Source organism: Dipodomys merriami, unplaced genomic scaffold (genome assembly GCF_024711535.1).
Source record: "Dipodomys merriami isolate MVZ:Mamm:240054 unplaced genomic scaffold, mDipMer1.0.p SCAF_37, whole genome shotgun sequence".
In the NCBI taxonomy this organism is placed as follows: Eukaryota; Metazoa; Chordata; class Mammalia; order Rodentia; family Heteromyidae; genus Dipodomys; species Dipodomys merriami.
This window is the reverse complement of record NW_027205270.1, coordinates 820,397-838,623: the sequence shown is the minus strand read 5'-3', so window position 1 is coordinate 838,623 and position 18,227 is coordinate 820,397. Positions and strand designations below refer to the sequence as shown.

General features: G+C 45.4%; 1 protein-coding gene across 21 annotated transcripts in view; it reads right to left on the bottom strand.

Moving 5' to 3' along the window:
- Dysf (dysferlin) overlaps window positions 1-18,227 on the bottom strand; it is a 209,299-nt gene that overhangs the window by 144,883 nt on the left and 46,189 nt on the right. For 12 of the 21 annotated variants that reach the window (XM_069988937.1, XM_069988939.1, XM_069988942.1 and 9 more), the window contains exons 5-13: window positions 13,051-13,165; window positions 11,856-11,948; window positions 11,308-11,519; window positions 8,324-8,452; window positions 7,858-7,920; window positions 6,777-6,827; window positions 2,940-2,970; window positions 2,100-2,215; window positions 106-232 (exon numbers count right to left, since the gene is read on the bottom strand). In XM_069988937.1, the coding sequence (XP_069845038.1) occupies window positions 106-232; window positions 2,100-2,215; window positions 2,940-2,970; window positions 6,777-6,827; window positions 7,858-7,920; window positions 8,324-8,452; window positions 11,308-11,519; window positions 11,856-11,948; window positions 13,051-13,165 (937 nt within the window). The remainder of the gene's footprint in view (window positions 1-105; window positions 233-2,099; window positions 2,216-2,939; window positions 2,971-6,776; window positions 6,828-7,857; window positions 7,921-8,323; window positions 8,453-11,307; window positions 11,520-11,855; window positions 11,949-13,050; window positions 13,166-18,227) is intronic. The other 9 variants (XM_069988945.1, XM_069988948.1, XM_069988954.1 and 6 more) reach the window with 1 other exon arrangement.

Sequence of the window (18,227 nt, the reverse complement as noted above, 5' to 3'; positions counted from 1 at the left end):
TCCTTCCCCCAGGGAGTAGACTATGGCCTGGCTTGGGTCCACCATCACAATGGCCCAGCAGAAGCTTCTGGCAGGCCTGCACGCCAGAGGGGGCGCCATACTCACTCTGTGGTAAGTCCTCAGCCCTGAAGAGCTTCAGGCAGAAGTGGGCTCCTCGAAGGGCCACACCTGTTGGTCTGAGTAGGTTGCCTTCGATGTCCTCCTTGTCTTCAGAAGGGTCTCTTTTGTCCAGCTACGATGCAAAACAAGCAGCTTTTTCCTGCTCTTTATTTCTTTTTAAATCTTCAAGTAGTTGTACCAAGGGGTTTCATTCAACATGTCAGCTTATGAGTATAATGTCACCCCCTTCAACCTTCTCTCCCATCTCTACCAACCCCACCCATCCTCTCAAGTTACCTTGTTCCATAGTTAATATTTTATTATAGTCATTCATCCTTCCCCTCTCCAGCCTTCCTCTTGCCCATCCTCCCTACTCCCATCAGCACATGTTTCTGCTTTCTGGTATTATTAAACTATAGGTTAGTTGTTTAAAGGCATTACACCATTACAATCCTCCCCTGCAATCATCCTACTGTCAATATGACTGTGTTATACACATATGACCGTGTATATGTTTCCATATACATTTATAATTTAGATCTATCTTCCACATATTAGGGAAAACATGAGTGCTTTGTCTCTCTGAGGCTGAGCCTTCATGTACTTCTGAGCACAATGTTTTATGTCTCTCTGCTAAGGTCTCGACTTACCACTTTAAATCATGCTCGTAATGGGCTATGACCCTTCACCTCATCCACCTCTCGTCAGCACAGTGGGGACAATAGTGCTGACAATAGTGCTGATTCTGCTGGCAGAACCACGTGCAACGGTGATGTAATTGCATGCAGCAGCCTTCCAACCAACCCCAGTCCCTCCCTGAATCCCCCAGTTATGAAATGACACAGTAGCAACAGCAGCCTAAGCTAGCCACTGCATACATGTCCAGGAACATCTATTCACTCACACAAGCATTTACCTAATACTAGGTGTTAACCTAATGCAGAGTAAGGTTGACAGACATCCTGGCCTTAGAGATGCAGGAGTCACACACAAATGAAGGCACCAACATATGCTGTGCATTCTTATGGGAACATTAATAATAAACATAACCTCCAACATGTATTGATTTTTCCGTGCCTTCTCATTACATCCTTCTATCACCTGCTTTGAGACACTTAAATGGTCCTCGATATGAATGGATAGATACTCAAAGTACTGGTCCATAGGTGATTCTCTAGGTACAAAACCCTAGAATGCCTCTACTCTGTAGATGAGCAAGATTAAGCCTAGTACAGGCTTGGAGGGCACAGAGCAAGGGAGTTTATACCAATGAGAGGGAAGGGGCAGGGCATCAGCCTGCTCATCCCAGCTTGAGACCCAGGCATCCAGACAGAGGAGGCATCCCCAGTTGGTAGTGAAGAGGAACAGAGATCCAGGCAGTTGTAGTTGGGCAGCTAGGCCGTGAAGGGGCAGGAGAGAAGTGAGATCTGCCTGGCCCCACAGACTTGCCCCGCTTCTCACTCAGCATACTCTTGACACACGGAAACCTGCTTCAGCATCCTTGCTGTAAAATACTCAATCCCAGTGTGTTCACAAGGCCTAAGTACTCCAGTGCCTAGATTCCTTTTCTCAACAATTATTTCAAACCTTCTTACCACTGACACCTCCCACTACAAACACTTCGTAGTTACCGCCTCCCATTTATAACCTCGCTACTGAGGTTATAGATGCTCATGATGCATTTTCAAGCAATGGAAGTCAGGCTGCAATATGATCTACAGAGAATGATCACAGTCTTGTAAAAGGAAAACTACACGTGTATACCCTGGAAGAAAGATGTGTGATGCTAATATTGGCTCTTTCCTAGTGGTAGAATCATGAGTGGTTCATTCTTAAAGGGTTTTTTTTTCCCCTACATGTTGTACCTCTACAGTTTGCACAATTATCACATGTTCTTTTAAATTAGAAAAAAAGTAATTAAAATATTTGGGATTCTGTGTCATGACACCACCAGGTGCTCTATGAGACACTGCGAGGAAGATCTAGGGAAAGGTACTCACAGGAGCTTCATCTCCAGGCCCCAGCACACACAGACTGGCTTTCAAGTAGCCTCTGGCCCCAGCAGAGTAATCATCAGGGTCCGAGAGCAGCAGCCATTTCCTGATATAGGCATGCCCTAAAGGAGACAGTATATATAGATGACCCCAGAATCGGAAGACCCCCCCCCCAAGTTAGCAGCCAGGGCAGAAGCCCAGGATGAACCATAGCTGGTATGATACAGGACTGGAGGAAAAGGGAGGACTCAGACTCTTACAGTCCATGAGGCTATGAAACCAAGAGCTCCCAACACTGACCAGAGACTGGAGTTATCATAGAATGCCACAGTCATTCAATAAAGGCCTGAAGAATGGATTTAGCTACTCAGGATCATGATATAATCCATGCCTGGTGATACTTGGAAGTAAGTATATGTCTCAAACTTCTTATTAAAATCTAGATACTTTGAGTGTTTATGCAGGTCAAAGTCAGAACTAGTAACAGAACATCTACAGTGGCTATAAAAGCTGAACCAAAGGACATTTTCCACTTTCCCACAAAGTGACCAGAGCAGAGCAGAACTAAAATAAGGAAAGAAATCTGGACTCATCACCAAGTACCCCATCCCTCAGGTGAGCCTAGGCTCCAGCAACTTTTCCAGGCTGATTATTCTTGGATTGAGACTGTTTGGACCTTGGACCCTCAACGGTTTGAGGGTTTGATCCTCCTGAAGGCTAGCTTGCATAGCAGATGAATTCCTTCCTTCTTCCTACAACCCCCCCCAAGGGAGGAAAGTGAACTCCCCAAATGAGTGTCCCCAAGAAGCAAAATGCAAGGATACAGCCAAAGGGATGAGAACTCACGGGGCTCTCTGTAAATGGTGCCCACGTCCATCTGAAATCAGAGAGGAACCACAAATCAACTCCTGCCACTGAAGTGCTAGGCCAAGCACCACACATTAGAAGAGCCCATTAAAAGTCATGCTTTTGAAGCCTTTGGAAACATAATTCTCATCATCTGGTGCCACATGGATATATTTTGGCTCACAGTTTGGTAAATTATGCTGATTGAAGAAAAAGGGTAACAAAATACATAAAAATGGTGATTAGGCTCTCTGTGGGTGGTAGGTTTGGGTAAGGTGTTTTATTCTTTTTGTATCCTTTTTTTTTTTTTTTGTCAGTTGAACTGTGGGCCTGGGCGCCGTCCCTCAGCTCTTCAGCTCAAGGATAGCGCTCTACCACTTGAGCCACAGCATCACTTCCAGCTTTTTCTGCTTATGTGCTGCTGAGGAATCGAACCCACGGCCTCACGCATGCAAGGAAAGTGCTCTACCACTGAGCCACCTTCCCAGCCCTTTTTTGTATTTTTCAAATTATTATTAAAAGGCATAGGTTGCTAGGGAGCTGGTGGCTCGTGCGTATAAACCTAGCCACTGAGGAGGCTGAGATCCAAAGAATGCCAAGTCAAAGCCAGGCCAGGCAGAAAAGTCTTCAAAACTCCATCTCCAAAATAACCAGCCAAAAGCCGAGCTGAAGACATGTCTCAAGTGACAGAGAACCAGCTGTAAGCAAACAAACCATGAGAGCACCAGGCCCTGAGTTCAAACCTCAGTAACAACAACAAAAGCATAGGAGCCAGGTGCTAGTGGCTTACACCTGTAATTCAAGCTACACAGGAGGGCTGAGATCTGAGGATTGTGGCTCAAAGGTAGTCCAGGCAGACAAATCCAAATCTCTAATTAACCAGAAAAAAAAGCCAGAAGTGGAAGTGTGGCACAAATGGTGGAGCACCAGCCAAATACACAGATCATCAGGACATTAATAGTAGAAGGCAGAGGGCATGGAGTGGTCTGTACATTCCACTCCATTTCTACTGTTTTCACTATGGACCTAAAACTTCTCTAAAAGGGAAAATTTTATAAGTCATATATTACTTTTATAGTTAGGATTTTTTCCCCCAGTCCTGGAGCTTGAACTCAGGTCCTGGGCATTGTCCCTGATCCTCTTTGTGCTCAAAGATAGAGCTCTACCACTTAAGCCCCAGTGCCACATCTGGCTTTTTCTGACTAGCTTATTGGAGATAAGAGTTTCATGGACTTTCCTGCCAGGGCTGGCTTCAAGCTACAGTCTTCAGATCTCAGTCTCCTGAGTAAGTAGCTAGGATTATGAGCATGAGCCACTGGTACCCACTTAGAAATAATAGTTTTTAACTTAATCTTCATGTTTTCAGGACAAGAATGTAAAAATGTTTTTAAAGAAAAGAATGTAAAGACCAGAAACTTAAATCATAATTAAGACTTCATTTTTTACAGAATAACATGGGCTCAAACCCACTCCTTTACAAAATGCTTCTCCTGAAAATTACTCTCAGGTTTCTTCCTGTGACCACTTCCCTGAGAAATGGGGAGGGGGGAGTCAAGGGGGAAGGAGGAAGTCATTCATTTGGATAGCAGAGGCAAATTAAAAGGAGGCTACCCTCTTTTCTCTCCTTTTGATGGGCCCTTGAAGATTCTCAAGGAGACCATCAGTAAGAACCACATGGGTGATCTCACATGGACATTCCGGGCTCATTCATTTAGGGAAGCACTAGGAGCCTTTATTTTATGTAAGCTTCTGAATTGGTCCTGGGGCTGAATTGGGAAGTCGGAACTTGGTGCTCAGAAGTGGACTGTCCACTTGTGGGCTTCCTGAAACAATAAGCAAGGCAGGGCAGGCTCTTCCCTGGGATTCACAACCAAATCCCACCCCACAGTGAAAGTGAGATCAGGACAGAAGACAGCTGGGTGGCACTGTACACGATGGACAGGTGAAATGCTTGCTTCTTTCCTAAGTGTAGGGGAAATAGGAAGGAAAAAGAAAGGATTTCTGTGCAGATGACCTGTGACCTGCACATAAAGTATTGAAGGAGAGGAGAGGAGAGGAGAGGAGAGGAGAGGAGAGGAGAGGAGAGGAGAGGAGAGGAGAGGAGAAGAGAGGAGAGGGGAGGGGAAGGGAGGGGAGGGGAGGAGAGGAGAGGAGAGGAGGGGAGGGGAGGGGAGGGGAGGAGAAGGGAGGGGAGGGGAGGGGAAGGGAAGGGAGGAGAGGAGAGGGGAGGAGAGGGGAGGAAAAGACAGGAGAGGAGAGGAGAGGGGAAGAGAGGAGAGGAGAAGGGAGGGGAGGAGACGAGAGGGTAAACAAGAGAGAAGGAGGGAGGGAGGGAAAAAAGAAAGGGGGCTTAATTCACCCTATTGGAAATGAGGGAAGATGTCCTTCCCCTCTTTCTGTCACATAGTACCTTAGAAAATCTGTAAGAACTTTCTCTGATTCTTTGAAATACATCTTTTTAGAAACTAAGTCACTTGTTGCATTAAGCTATGTATGGGATGGATGATCGTTCTCAAATGCCACCTCTGAAATATAAATGATGCATGAAAGGAGTCACCCTCTCCCCTACTCACGCTTGTACCCCATGCTTGTGGCCAGGGATAAGCTGGTCACCCTACTGCCGTAGGCACCCAGCTTCACTATGTGAACTGACCTCCTGTCCTAGAGGTTAGAATTTGAGCCCTGTTGTCTTCATCTGGATAGAGGACCTTAACTAACATTGATGGTCACCCCAATTACTAGGAAAGTCTAAGTTGAACTCTGTGTAACCAATGGTGCCATCCAGTCCTCTTCCTTGAATACCAATTATTGTTTATCTCAAAGCCCAGGCACCTGCTAGAAAGCATGCAGTGTCCACCCACCGGCTGCACGAAAGGCTGAGATTCCCTTTTGTGTATAATCTCTTAGCAGACTGTCCATGATATACAACCCACTCTAGTTAATGCTTGGTCAATGATAGAAGTGCTTTCTTTTTTCTTCTATCTTTGTAGAGGGATTTCTCTCTCTCTCTCTCTCTCTCTCTCTCTCTCTCTCTCTCTCTCTTGTTGGTCGTGGGGCCTGAACTCTGGGCCTGGGCACTGTCCCTCAGCTCTTCAGCTCAAGGCTAGTGCTCTACCACTTGAGCCACAGTGCCACTTCTGGCTTTTTCTGCTTATATGGTGCTAAGGAATCGAACCTAGGGCCTTATGCATGCAAGGCAAGCACTCTACCACTGAGCCACCTTGCAAGCCCCTGTAGAGGGGTTTTCTGAGTTGGCAGATTTTATATAATTTGTTCAAGAAGGAGTTGCAATTGCATTTTCATATCAGGCATGCCTGTAATGCCAGCTAAATAAGAAGAGCCTGGGTGCCAATAGGTCATACACAGATACCCAGGAGGCTGAGATCTGAGGATTGTAGTTTGAAGCCAGCCCAGCAAAAAAGTCCATGGACTCTTATCTCCAATTAACCACCAAAAAATTGGAGGTGGAAGTATAGCTCAAGCATTAGTCTTGAGCAAGAAAGCTAAGAGACAGAATCCGGACACTGAGTTCAACCCAGTACCAGCACAAGGGGGGGTGGGGGGGGAGGAAGGGAAGAAGGGAGTGAGGATGGCAATCTGAGGTCAGCCCAGGCAAAATTCCTGAGGCCCCCCTCTGAAAACTACCTAAAGCAAAAAGGGCCATGGATGTAGCTCAAGTAGTGGAGTAATTGCCTGCAAGTACAAGGCCCTGAGTTCAAATTCAAGTACCACTACATAGACCACGTAATCTCAGGAGTGCCTGTCCTTAGTATTGTCCACAGAGCTTCTAGGAACATAGAAAAGGAGGAGTGACTTTTCAGGAAGAAGGACAGTTACCCGGAACTCCCCGATGAGAGCATCTGTCCTGAGGGAACGGGAGTCCACCACCTGGAGGGAGAGATCATGGACCAATGAAAGTGTAGCCCAGGCAAGTTCAACCCCACAGCTCTTCCCTCCCAAATACGGCCAACAGTTGACACCCACTCCAGTCCAGAGTCTGTTCTATGCAATGTTTTGTCCTCACAAGCTCCCCATGGATAAGTACTGTGATTACCCCCACTTCCCAGATGAAGGAAGAGAAGCACAGAGGGATTATAGGATATGCCCAGTGTGATCACTTAATTGTCAACTTGATTGGATTGGGAAGCACCTAGAAGATTAGTAAAGTACACTTCTAGGTATCTGTGTTTCCAGAGATGATTAGATGATGAAGTTTCTGACATAGTGCTTTAATCTGTTGACAGAGTCATAATTTGATAGTATTATTGGCAGAGGTGAGGTCTGGTTAAAGAAACTAGGCTACTTGGTGAGGGATGATTCCTGGGGCTGTATCTTGCTCTGGTTTCTTCCTATACATTCTTGCTCTGCTGCCATGAAGTCAGCTGCTCTGCCCCCAATAATGGACCACACTGGAAGCCAAAATAAATCTCTCCTCCTTTAAAGTGCTCTGTCACCACTGTGCAAAAGTAACTAACACAAATAGCACCTCATATCCACGTAGACACAACTAGAATCCATACAGTTCAGTGTCACAACCCACAAGTTTAACCACTAGGTCACACTACCTTCCTGACAGGGATGGAAGGGAACTAAGGTCCAGAGAAAGATGTTGGCTGAAAGCAGACATATGAACAGATGGATTAAGATGAAACTTAAAACATCCACTACAATAAGAGGTTTCATGCCTCAGGCCTGAGGTACCCGCTGAGCTGTGGTGGACATTTCTGGAGCCAGCAGAGCTTGAGCTGAATTGTTCATTTATCCAAATACCAGGATTTAACACATCTCTCTAACCTACCTACACACACTCATGCGCACTGACAGTCAATGCACACTTCCATGTACCAATACAGAGACAATGGCACATATATATGCATACACACAACCCACAGAGAACGCCATGACTGCTGAGACATACCGTGATGAAGATGGGCTCATCAAACAGCTCCACGGGCGAGTCAAACATGTTGAAGAAAAGAGTCTGTTGGTGAAGAGCAAAAGGGAGACAAATGAGGATCCTTGATGCCTTAGACCAGTCAGAGTTGTCACCACCACCCACAAGCCTTCAAGAGCGAGAGCAAGTCCTCACAGAAAACGACTGAACCCCCAGGATTTCACAAATTCTAGTGTGTTCGACCCCTGCCCTCAAAGAGGATGTCATTTCAAGATAGCTCTGTAGGATGCCAGGGACGGGCAACAGCAGGATCCCTGAGCAGAAATAGGAGTTGGGAGTTCTTCTCCAACTCCTCAGACATACTGTTCAAACCCTGGCACACCTTCTGACCAGAATTGGTCACCACAAGGAAACACTGTTGAGTGTCTGCTCTGGGCTCCCTGTTCGAGGCCCTACCAAAGTTCTGGCCTTAATGCCCAGTGTCTCCCACCTCATTGAAGAGAGGGCTGTTGCCCTTGTGAATCCGAGTCCTTTTGGTCTGTCCAGCAGCCGTGACCTTGACTACAGGTTTGATGTTCACTCCTGGCAGCTGGCGCCCCTCAATCACCTGGACTCTGATCTGAAAGCCAGGAGGGGGCGTGAGCACGAGGAAGGGGAAAGGGAAAGGGAAAAGCAGGCAGAAATGGGGGATACCCACCACCTGTCTTAGGAGTTCATAATCTCCCAGACTATCTCACTGCTGGCTTCTTGAAACGCTTTTAAAATTGCACCAGGAGGAGCATTTTAAGTTCAATCATGGGGCTTGGGATGTATCCAGATAGAATAGGGAAGAAGGGTAGAGTGCTCGCCCAGTGTGCCCAAGGTCCTGAGTTCAATCCTCTGCATGGGGGGAAGGGGAAGGGGAGAACGGGGAAATATTTTTTTTTCATAAGTTCCCACCAATGTCCCTTGCCTCTATAAAATTCCATAGCTCCACAGCAGAGCTGTCAGCCAGCCCTGCAAAATCACAAGGGTGAAGCCGGGCTCCTGTGGCTCACGCCTATAATCCTAGCTACTCAGGAGGCTGAGATCTGAGGATCACGGTTCAAAGCCAGCCCGGGCAGGAAAGTCCATGAGACTCTTCTCTCCAATAAACCACCAGAAAACCAGAAGTAATGCTGTGGCTCAAGTGGTAGAGCGCTCACCTTGAGCTGAAGAGCTCAAGGACAGTGCCCAGGCCCAGAGTTCAAGCCCCACAACTGACAAAAAAGAAAAAAAACCACAAGGGTAGACAGGGGTAGACAGGGGTAGGCAGACTCAGCCCTTGGGTCCTTTCATTCAGCACAAGTTCCACTGACATTTTGAAGTGGCTTGAAAATTCTTTACTGACAATCATCTCCAATGAAGTGAAATTTACTCATCCAAGTGACCCAAGAAATAGACTTTATTTCTGATTTGTGATGCTGGTAATCTAACCCAGGGCTCCTGCACATTGAGCATGCTAAGAAAGTACTCTACCATTGAGCAACATCCTCAACCTTCACTAGTTTTGTAGTACTAGTGGTGGTGGTTGTTATTTTTAGTTGAATTGTTTGTTGAAGTGCTAGAGATTGAATTCAGGGCCTCAAGCCCTCTATCACTTGAGTGATGCATGCTTCTCTTCCTTTTGTTTTTAGTTGTTTTACAGACAGGGCCTCACACTTTTGCCCAAGATCAGCTTGGGACCATGACCCTCTTGTCTCCATTCTCAAGTGGCTGGGATTACAGGTATGAGTCACCACACTCAACTCTACCCTTTATCCTTTATCTGAGTAGATATAATGCTTTTTTATATCCTGAGAAATAAATTAAGAATTTTTCCATTGAACTTTGAATAAACCTCTGTGCTTCCAAATACTAGCTCAAATATTTTAAAATACAAAATTTTAAATTATTAAAGTAACACTGGGTGCTGATGGCTCATGCCTATAATCCTAGCTACTCAGGAAACAGATCTGAGGATCAAGGTTCAAAGCCAGCTTGGGCAAGAAAGTCTGTGAGACTCTTACCTACAATTAATCACAGAAAAAGCCAGAAATGGAGCTGTGGCTGTAGAGCATTAGCCTTGAGCAAAAGAGTTCAGGGATAGCACCTCGGCCCAGAGTTCAAGCCCCAGGGCCAGTTAAAAAAAAAAAAAGTTAATTTTTCACAATAAAAAAAATTTAAAGTAATTTTCATGGAAAAAAATAAGATATTTACTTCTTTCATTTTCTAATCACTGTTATTTATTGACCAACTGCCTTTTGAAAAACAGCATTTTATAGAAGGACATATTCTTAATAATTTTTTTGCTTTTTTGCTTTGCTGTATTTTCCAAATTGTCTGTGAAAAAAACATTTATTAATTTTTAAGACAATAAGAACATATCCTGGAAATAATATTTATAGTGGTCATATCCAGAATTTTGACTTGTAGTACCATGATTTAGAGCCAAATAAAATGTGTGATTTGTTGCACTTAATCAAGATTTAAGTTCCTGTTTTTAATTTTCAAAATAATTCTGAAGACTTAAATAGCACCTAATGTAATAAAATGGAAGACTGTGTAGAAAAATAATAATAAGCAAAGGACCAAAATTAAAAGGCAGTATAATAGGATGGCAATTAGATGTGTCAAAGGGTTAATATTAATAGTCTTTATTCTATGAAGAACTTTAACAAATTCAGATTCTATAGGACCTTCAGAAAAATCCCTAGTTTTAAGTAGAGGAGAGAAAAAAAGAGAAGCGAGATGCTGGACAGAGCTCCTCAAGATTCAGACTTCTTATGAGAAGCAGATACTAATTCAGCAGACACCTCCCTCTCTGGGCAGTACCATTGTTAGGCTGCTGGGAATAGCAAGGAGCTAGCCAGTAAGATGATCCCTGGTTAGCAAAAAGAAAATAAAAAGGAAAATGGAAAGCAGAAAAGAAATACAAGATGCAATGGATCTCTGCAAGGACTCTTTTTAAATTTTTAACTGATATATTTACTCTCTGTGTGTGCATGAACATACATGCACGGTTGCACATGTGTGTACCAGTCCTGGGGCTTGAATTCAGGACATGGACACTGTCCTTGTGCTTTTTGGCTCAAGGCTAGTGCTCTACCACATGAGTCACTTCCAACTTTTTGGAGTGTAATGGATTTCCCTTCCCTGGGCTAGCTTTGAACCATGATCCTCAGATCTCAGCTTCCCGAGTAGCTAGGATTACCAGAATGAACCACCAGTGCCCAGCTATTTATTTAGTTTTAAGAACAAAAGCCTGGAACTGGGCAAAGGCTTGCTCTGAGGCCTCAAGCCACTAACTCCCTGTTTAGCTGCAAACACCAGGGGAAAGCACAGTTTCCTACTAGAAGACATCTAGGATTCCAGCACATCTTCCCTGAGGCTGGACAGGCCAGCAGGGTACTGGGCACCAACAGCTACTGATGGGTTAAAGTTGGAGACTGGGGTCAGAGGCAATCCAGACATCACCTGGAAGTCCTGCGGCTTGTCTGACAGCAGCTTTCTGGACGTGGGCACACTTTTCTTTCTTTTGCTTCCAGGATGGTAGGGGGGAGGATGGGACGGAGGCTTCCTGGGGGTGGTAGGAGCCCCAGGACCTGGAGCTCCACTCTGATCCAGGAACGGCTCTGCCTCATCTCCTGTGAGCCCCTGGTCCTCGGTGTCTTCCTCTCCTCCTGTGTCTGGGAGAGAGGACCGGGCCCTCATGAGCACCGCTTCCCTCTGCTTCTGCCCTCAGACCCAGCCCCACCAAAGGATGCCTGCCCTCCCATCCTTCCAACTTCCTGCCCCTCCCATCCCCACAGTGAGCCAGGATGGATGAGGCAGAGAGAAGGGCAGCTCTGGCCGCTGGCACTTGAAGATAGTCAGTCCAGTTAGTCAGCAAGAAGACAGAATGGCCCGGGCCCTCCCACCGCCAGCCCTGCAGGATGCATCCTTCCAGCCACCACGTGTCATGGAGGCAGGTGAGATGGTTACAGGTAAGGTCTGGGATCATGTTGGTCCTGGACGTGTCTCACCCGTGGGAGCCGACCACTTCTTTCCAGAGTATCTCGTGTCCACGGTGCTGTCACTGAGCAAGGACCAAGTCTCGGCCCGGCTCTGTCCCACACCTAGCATGTGATCAGGGCACAGCCCCAGGAGGAGGGACAGGAGGGAGCTGGAGTGAAGGATGTCTACCTATTGCACCCCCACACTCAACTCCTGCTTTCCCTGCCCATTAGGCCTGGTATGAAGCTCAGCACTAGCTGCCATGTCTAGTGGTGAGAGGGAGAGCTGGTGCATCTCACAACATCCAGGCAGGCCTGGGCACCCCCTCTGATTGGCCCACACCTGATTCTATCAGACTCACCTTACTATGGCTGGCCATCTATCTTCCCCTCTTCCTCCTCTGAGCTTAGCCAGCCCTAGTCCAGATAGGCCGAGGGCACATTCAAGGCAGGAGCTGCTCAGGGTTTCCTGCCATATGATGACTTCTAGCCTTTCTTCAGCATGGGAGACACTCTAGAACTTTCTCTATAGGCAAATGCTCATTGCTTCATCTGTGGGGTGGAGGCTTCACCCAGCTGGCTGGACCGCACAGGGGCCATGCCAGCTTCCACCCCCAGGTCACTTCTGGCAAGCCAGCCACCCTGACCTGTCCTTACTCCACAAATCAATGCATGTAAGTGAAGGGTGAGGAAGACACTGGATTTAGCTAATTCAGTACAAATTACTTCACAAATGATCATCTGCAATCCCAGAGAAGGAGACTGGCCAGCCCAAAGGCACACAGCTACCAATGACAATGGCAAAACTGGAATTCATGTTTCCTAATTTTAGCCCAGGTTTCTTTCAAGGAAAAATGAGCTCTCTTATCACAAAGGAAGGCTACAGTGAAGCTGGGTAGCAGGACAGGAAAATGGGTGGGGGCTCAGGTATCACCTAAACCATCATCCAGGATGCCCATCACATAGGATGGACATCACCCCCACCTTGTCATACCCTTCTGAGAGCTCTGTAGCCAAGGGCCCAGACCCTCCCTGAGCCAAAAGGACTAAAGGAGCATCCTTGCCCCACTTCCCAGAGAAAGTATGCCCACATGGCAGAAGGCAACTCTCAGAACTCTCCATCCACCCAAATCTTCTCCTCTCCCTGCCTGGAAAGCCTCCAACTGTGAGGCTGAGAGGCCTCGCTGCTGCCCCTGCCCTGCCATGCAGGAAGTGGGCTCCTCACCAGCCACCAGGTCCATGTCAGGCAATGTCGGGGAGGGCTCCAGAGGAACAGAGGGTGGAAACAGGGGCACAGCTCCAGGGAGTGGTGTGTAGGACACCTGCAAGACCAGCGAAGCCTGCAAGAGTTGAGGGTGGGCAGTGAGTTAGTATCCTGGCTGGACCACAGCCTCCAGCATCCCTCCATTTCTTGCCTATTTCCCCTGGAAAATATTGCATATACAGGAGGCTGTAGCAAAGTCACCATGGGGATCCACAAACATAGACAGGAAGTTACAGTCAGATTCTGTGGTCAGGTTCCACCATTCAGGAGCAGTGTGACTTTGGGCAAGATCTGTAACCTCCCCATGACTCAGTTTCCTCATCTGTAAAATGAGGACACTGCCAGGCACCAATGGCTCACAGCTATAATCCTAGTTACCAGTAAGCTAAGTTCTGAGAATCAAGGTTTCGAACCAGCCTGGGCAGATAAATCCATGAGTCTCTATTCCCAAAGTGGATGCGTCACTCAAGTAGTAGAAAGCTAGCCTTGAGAGAAAGTCAAGCAAGGGAGTGAGTCCCTGACTTCAAGCCCTGGCAGGGACTCCTGGGAGGCCTAGATGTATCATATGAATAGGTTAAAGAAGGCTGCTTGGGCTCCCATATTAAACTTCACCCTGAGCCTGTCCAGTTCAGAGTAGCCCTGAACCCAAAGAAAAGACAGACAGCCTCACAGTCCCAGGCCATCAGAGGCCTGGCTGGGCTTCTCTCTGGTCCATGGGACCCATAAGTTTTTCTTATCCAAATAGTAAATACTCCATTTAAGAAATACTTTTGTTACTTATGCTTTTGGTCAAAATATATGCATATATGGATATACATATATTTTGTACAATTAACATATGTTAATACAAAATAAAAATTAATGAAGTTTGGAAAGCATATCAAGACTTTAAGGAAGAAAAACAATGCAAAAGAAAAGACATTTCTCAAATCCCTCTATTCTTCACATCCTCTCCAATCTTTTAGAACAATAGTGACAGCTCTACAGATGCTTTTTAAAATTTAGCTTAAAAATAACAAGCATTCTCCAAGGCTGTGAACTGTCTTTTATAAGTGTTTAATAATGCATTTACTATCAGTGTTATTAACCCAGAACACTGGACATCCCTACTGAGTAAGAGTAAAAATCTCTAGAGACTCCTGGGCAAGACTAATGAGGGTTACCACTCTCATGGTTGAACTCTCCAAATTAGGGTCTGGGAAGGAGCATCCAGGGTAATACAAGGCAGGAACGCTGGCAAAGAGGGCTCAGAACACTGAAGACAGAGACCAGAGACAAATGAGATTTTAAATCCCACATCTAAGGCATGATGGGAACCAGCCCTGCAGATCTGGGAATATCACCAGGTGGCGCTATGTGAACAGCTAGGGACCATCCCTGAGGTCCTGCAAGGCAGGAGCCTCCTAGGATGGATCCTTTGATTATGTGAGGGTATGTGTATGCGCACACACACACACACACACACACACACACACACACACACACACACACACACACACACACACACACACACACACACACACACACACACACACACACACACACACACGCTCCAGTACTGCCAAACTGTGGCCTAATCTCAGGGCCTCTCGTTCTTTTTTGCTCAAGGATTTTTTGCTCAAGGCTGGCACTCTACCCTCTACCACTCCAGCTCCACTTCCAGCTTTTTTGTGGTTAATTGAAGGTAAGAATCTCATGGACTTTTCTACCCAGCCCAACTTCGAACACAGATCCTTATATCTCAGCTTTCTGAGTAGCAAGGATTACAGGCCTGAGATACCAGTACCTGGCTTGGGAGAACATCTTTAATCAGAGAAATGTACATTAAATTCAGAGTGATGAGCCAAGAGGTTGGCAACTTAATCGCAAATGGCTAAGGACACCATATTCTTGCTACCATTCCTGGCAACTTTTTCTACAGTTGTCCCTCGCTAGGATTTTGTGGTGTGCAGGTATTTATATAATATTTGCGATTTTAATTATCCTTGCCAAAAATATTAAAACAATATTAAAAATGTAAAAAAAACCCCACAGTATGTATTTCATCCGCAGATGAATACCATACTGTACACAATGGAAATGCGCAGTACACCACTACTGCTTACACAAGTTTCCCAATGTGAGATTGTACACAGCACACTATTGGCTGATGGACTGGAAGGCAACCAACCATAGCACTGTGTTCTGTATCCTGGGCACTGATTGGCTCAGTGACCATAGCATACAGCTGTTTGCTGTGCCCATATGTTCAGCATCTCTCCTTGTCTACTTCACATCGTTGTCTGATCCCTGCATGTAATGTTGCTCTGCAGTGTTGTGTTGTTGTGAAATTTTCATAAAAGTTTGAATTTATTTTAAGCCTTATGATGCAACCCAAACATTCTGCACACCAAAGGAAAGGTAGAACTTCTCGGCATATTAAAGGCAAAAATGTAATGTTGCTCTGCATGTAATGTTGCTCTGCAGTGTTGTGTTGTTGTGAAATTTTCATAAAAGTTTGAATTTATTTTAAGCCTTATGATGTAACCCAAACATTCTGCACACCAAAGGAAAGGTAGAACTTCTCGGCATATTAAAGGCAAAAATGTAATGTTGCTCTGCATGTAATGTTGCTCTGCAGTGTTGTGTTGTTGTGAAATTTTCATAAAAGTTTGAATTTATTTTAAGCCTTATGATGTAACCCAAACATTCTGCACACCAAAGGAAAGGTAGAACTTCTCAGCATATTAAAGGCAAAAAGGGGAAAGCTATATGGCTGTAAGCCACCATTACATTATCAATGAATCTATTGTTCACTACATAAAGGTGAAAAGAATACTAGGTCTATGGCAACAATGACTTTTAACCAGACTGCAGAGAAGGTGGTCACTTCCTGTTATAAGGCCATTGTGAGGATGGAGTCTGCCTTGGCCTTGTGGATAAATGACTGCAGAAAGAAGAATATCTCCCTGAATGCCAACACCATCTAGATGAAGGCGAAGAAACTTTATGATAGTTTTGTGGACAGCACAGACATTCACAACGGTGACAAGAATGAAGACCAGGATGACAAAGCAGAAGCAGAACTGTCGAGTGCTTCTCCTATCAGACCAACCCCATAGAGTGCCAGCAAGGGCTGGTTTGACAAATTTGCAAGATGCTTTGAACTCAAAAGCATTTCTCTGCATGGAGAAGCTACTTCTGCAGATAAAGTCAGAGCCAAGGGGCTATAAGCCTGAACAAGTTTTTAACATGGATGAGACAAAGTCAGCAAGTAAAGAAGAGGATGAGGAACAGCACTATGTGTTGGAGAGGAAGGAAAGGTTGGCCTAACACTCAATTGTCTTGCAACTATGGTCAGAATGGCCAAAGAACTTCAGCGAGTAGCAGAAGAATGACACCTCCAGATGCTTTGTTTGTTGCACTTCGTAAATACAATTGAGAGTGGTATGTCAGTTTATAAAAACATTCTCACACAGAAGAAAAAGCAGCGCCAACAACTCCCCATAACTATGTTCATCACTCAGACCAAGAGATCAGTTACTCCTATACCTTTAGCAGAAATAGAAGATACTGCCCCTGATGAAATGCCTGATGAAGAGCTGTGCAGTACATTCATCTCATCATCATTGCCTTCATCATCATCAGTACTGCACAGCTACATGATTCATGATCTTCATCATAGAAGCTGTAGTATGCTTCATTGGTGAGTATCCACACAGAATTTTATATGTTGTTAAAATTACATAGGTTTAAGAGTGTAGAACATATTAATGAACATATGAAGTGTTTATAAAAGTGTGGGAAAAGGTTTATAGGAGAGTGGGAAGAATTTATAAAGCCTTTAAATATATATATAATAAAATAAATATAATGTTGCTAATTCACCTATCTTGGAGGTCTCTGAAATATAACTTCCGCAGTTGGTGAGGGATCACTGTAGTCTTAAATTATTTTATGATAGAAGCTTAAAAGGATCCAAGCTGGGTGCTGGTTGCTCTTGCCTATAATCCTAGCTATTCAAGAGGCTGAGCTATAAGAATCATGGTTCAAAGCTAGCCTGGGTTAGAAAGATTAACTACCAAGAAATCCAGAAGTGGAATTGTGGTTCAAGTGGTAGATCACTAGCCTTGAGCACAACAGCTCAAGAACAGCACCCAGGCCCTGAGTTTAAGGCCCAGGGCCAGCACAAGAGGAAGAAGAGGAAGAAGAGGAAGAGGAAGAAGAAGGAGGAAGAAGAAGAAGAAGAAGAAGAAGAAGAAGAAGAAGAAGAAGAAGAAGAAGAAGAAGAAGAAGAAGAAGAAGAAGAAGAAGAAGAAGAAGAAAAAGAAATCTAAGAATTTTGCTTCTGCAATCACAACACAGGATTTTCTGTCAGGACTTTGGCCTAGAAGTTCCACTGGGACCCTCTTCAGGACATCAAATTAGATGCCCAGTTCCTCAGGTCTCCAGACTTTATAACACTGTGAAATTATTCTATTACATGACAATTATCTATCAACCATATATCCAATAAAACACATTGCCCAGGAGCTGGGTAGCTTCAGCAACCAAAATCAGCCATCTTGGGGTCCTCAGCCCCTAGGCAGAGAGGATTCAGGAAACAAAGGCAGGAGAGAGCTACCTTGCCATCAATTCTGAAGTCTCTGTCCTCCCACAAGTTATGAAATCAGTCTAGGCCACATGTTATCTGTCCATACTGGGAGGCAGCTCTTCAGCACTGGTCTTGACAAACTCAGGGTTGGAAAGCTGCAGTCCAGGAGGTAAGCGGCAAGCAATAGGACCTCAGGAGTTCATGGGCAAATGGCTACTGTGTTCCTGGATCCCTCACTTCTCCCTCAGATGCCTCCAAGGGCTGCTGCAGGGTAGGATGGCATCTCCCATGCTAAAGCATTGGTTAGGTGAACATTTGAAAGAAGCTCAGGGATTCCCAGAGCAGTGTGCTTGCCTTCCTCTGATCCCTATGCCCAATGTGCAGTGTCCGCTGGCTCTCCCAACCCTCCCTGTTTTCTTGTCACCTAGGGATTCCTTTTCCCATCTGACTCTGCCTTTCAAGGCTGAGGTAATAGGATGTAGCTCTGTCATGTGTCCAGCACTGGACAAGCTGCTCTTAAAATGCATGTGTATGCTAAGCAAAAGGAAAGAAACATACGTATCAC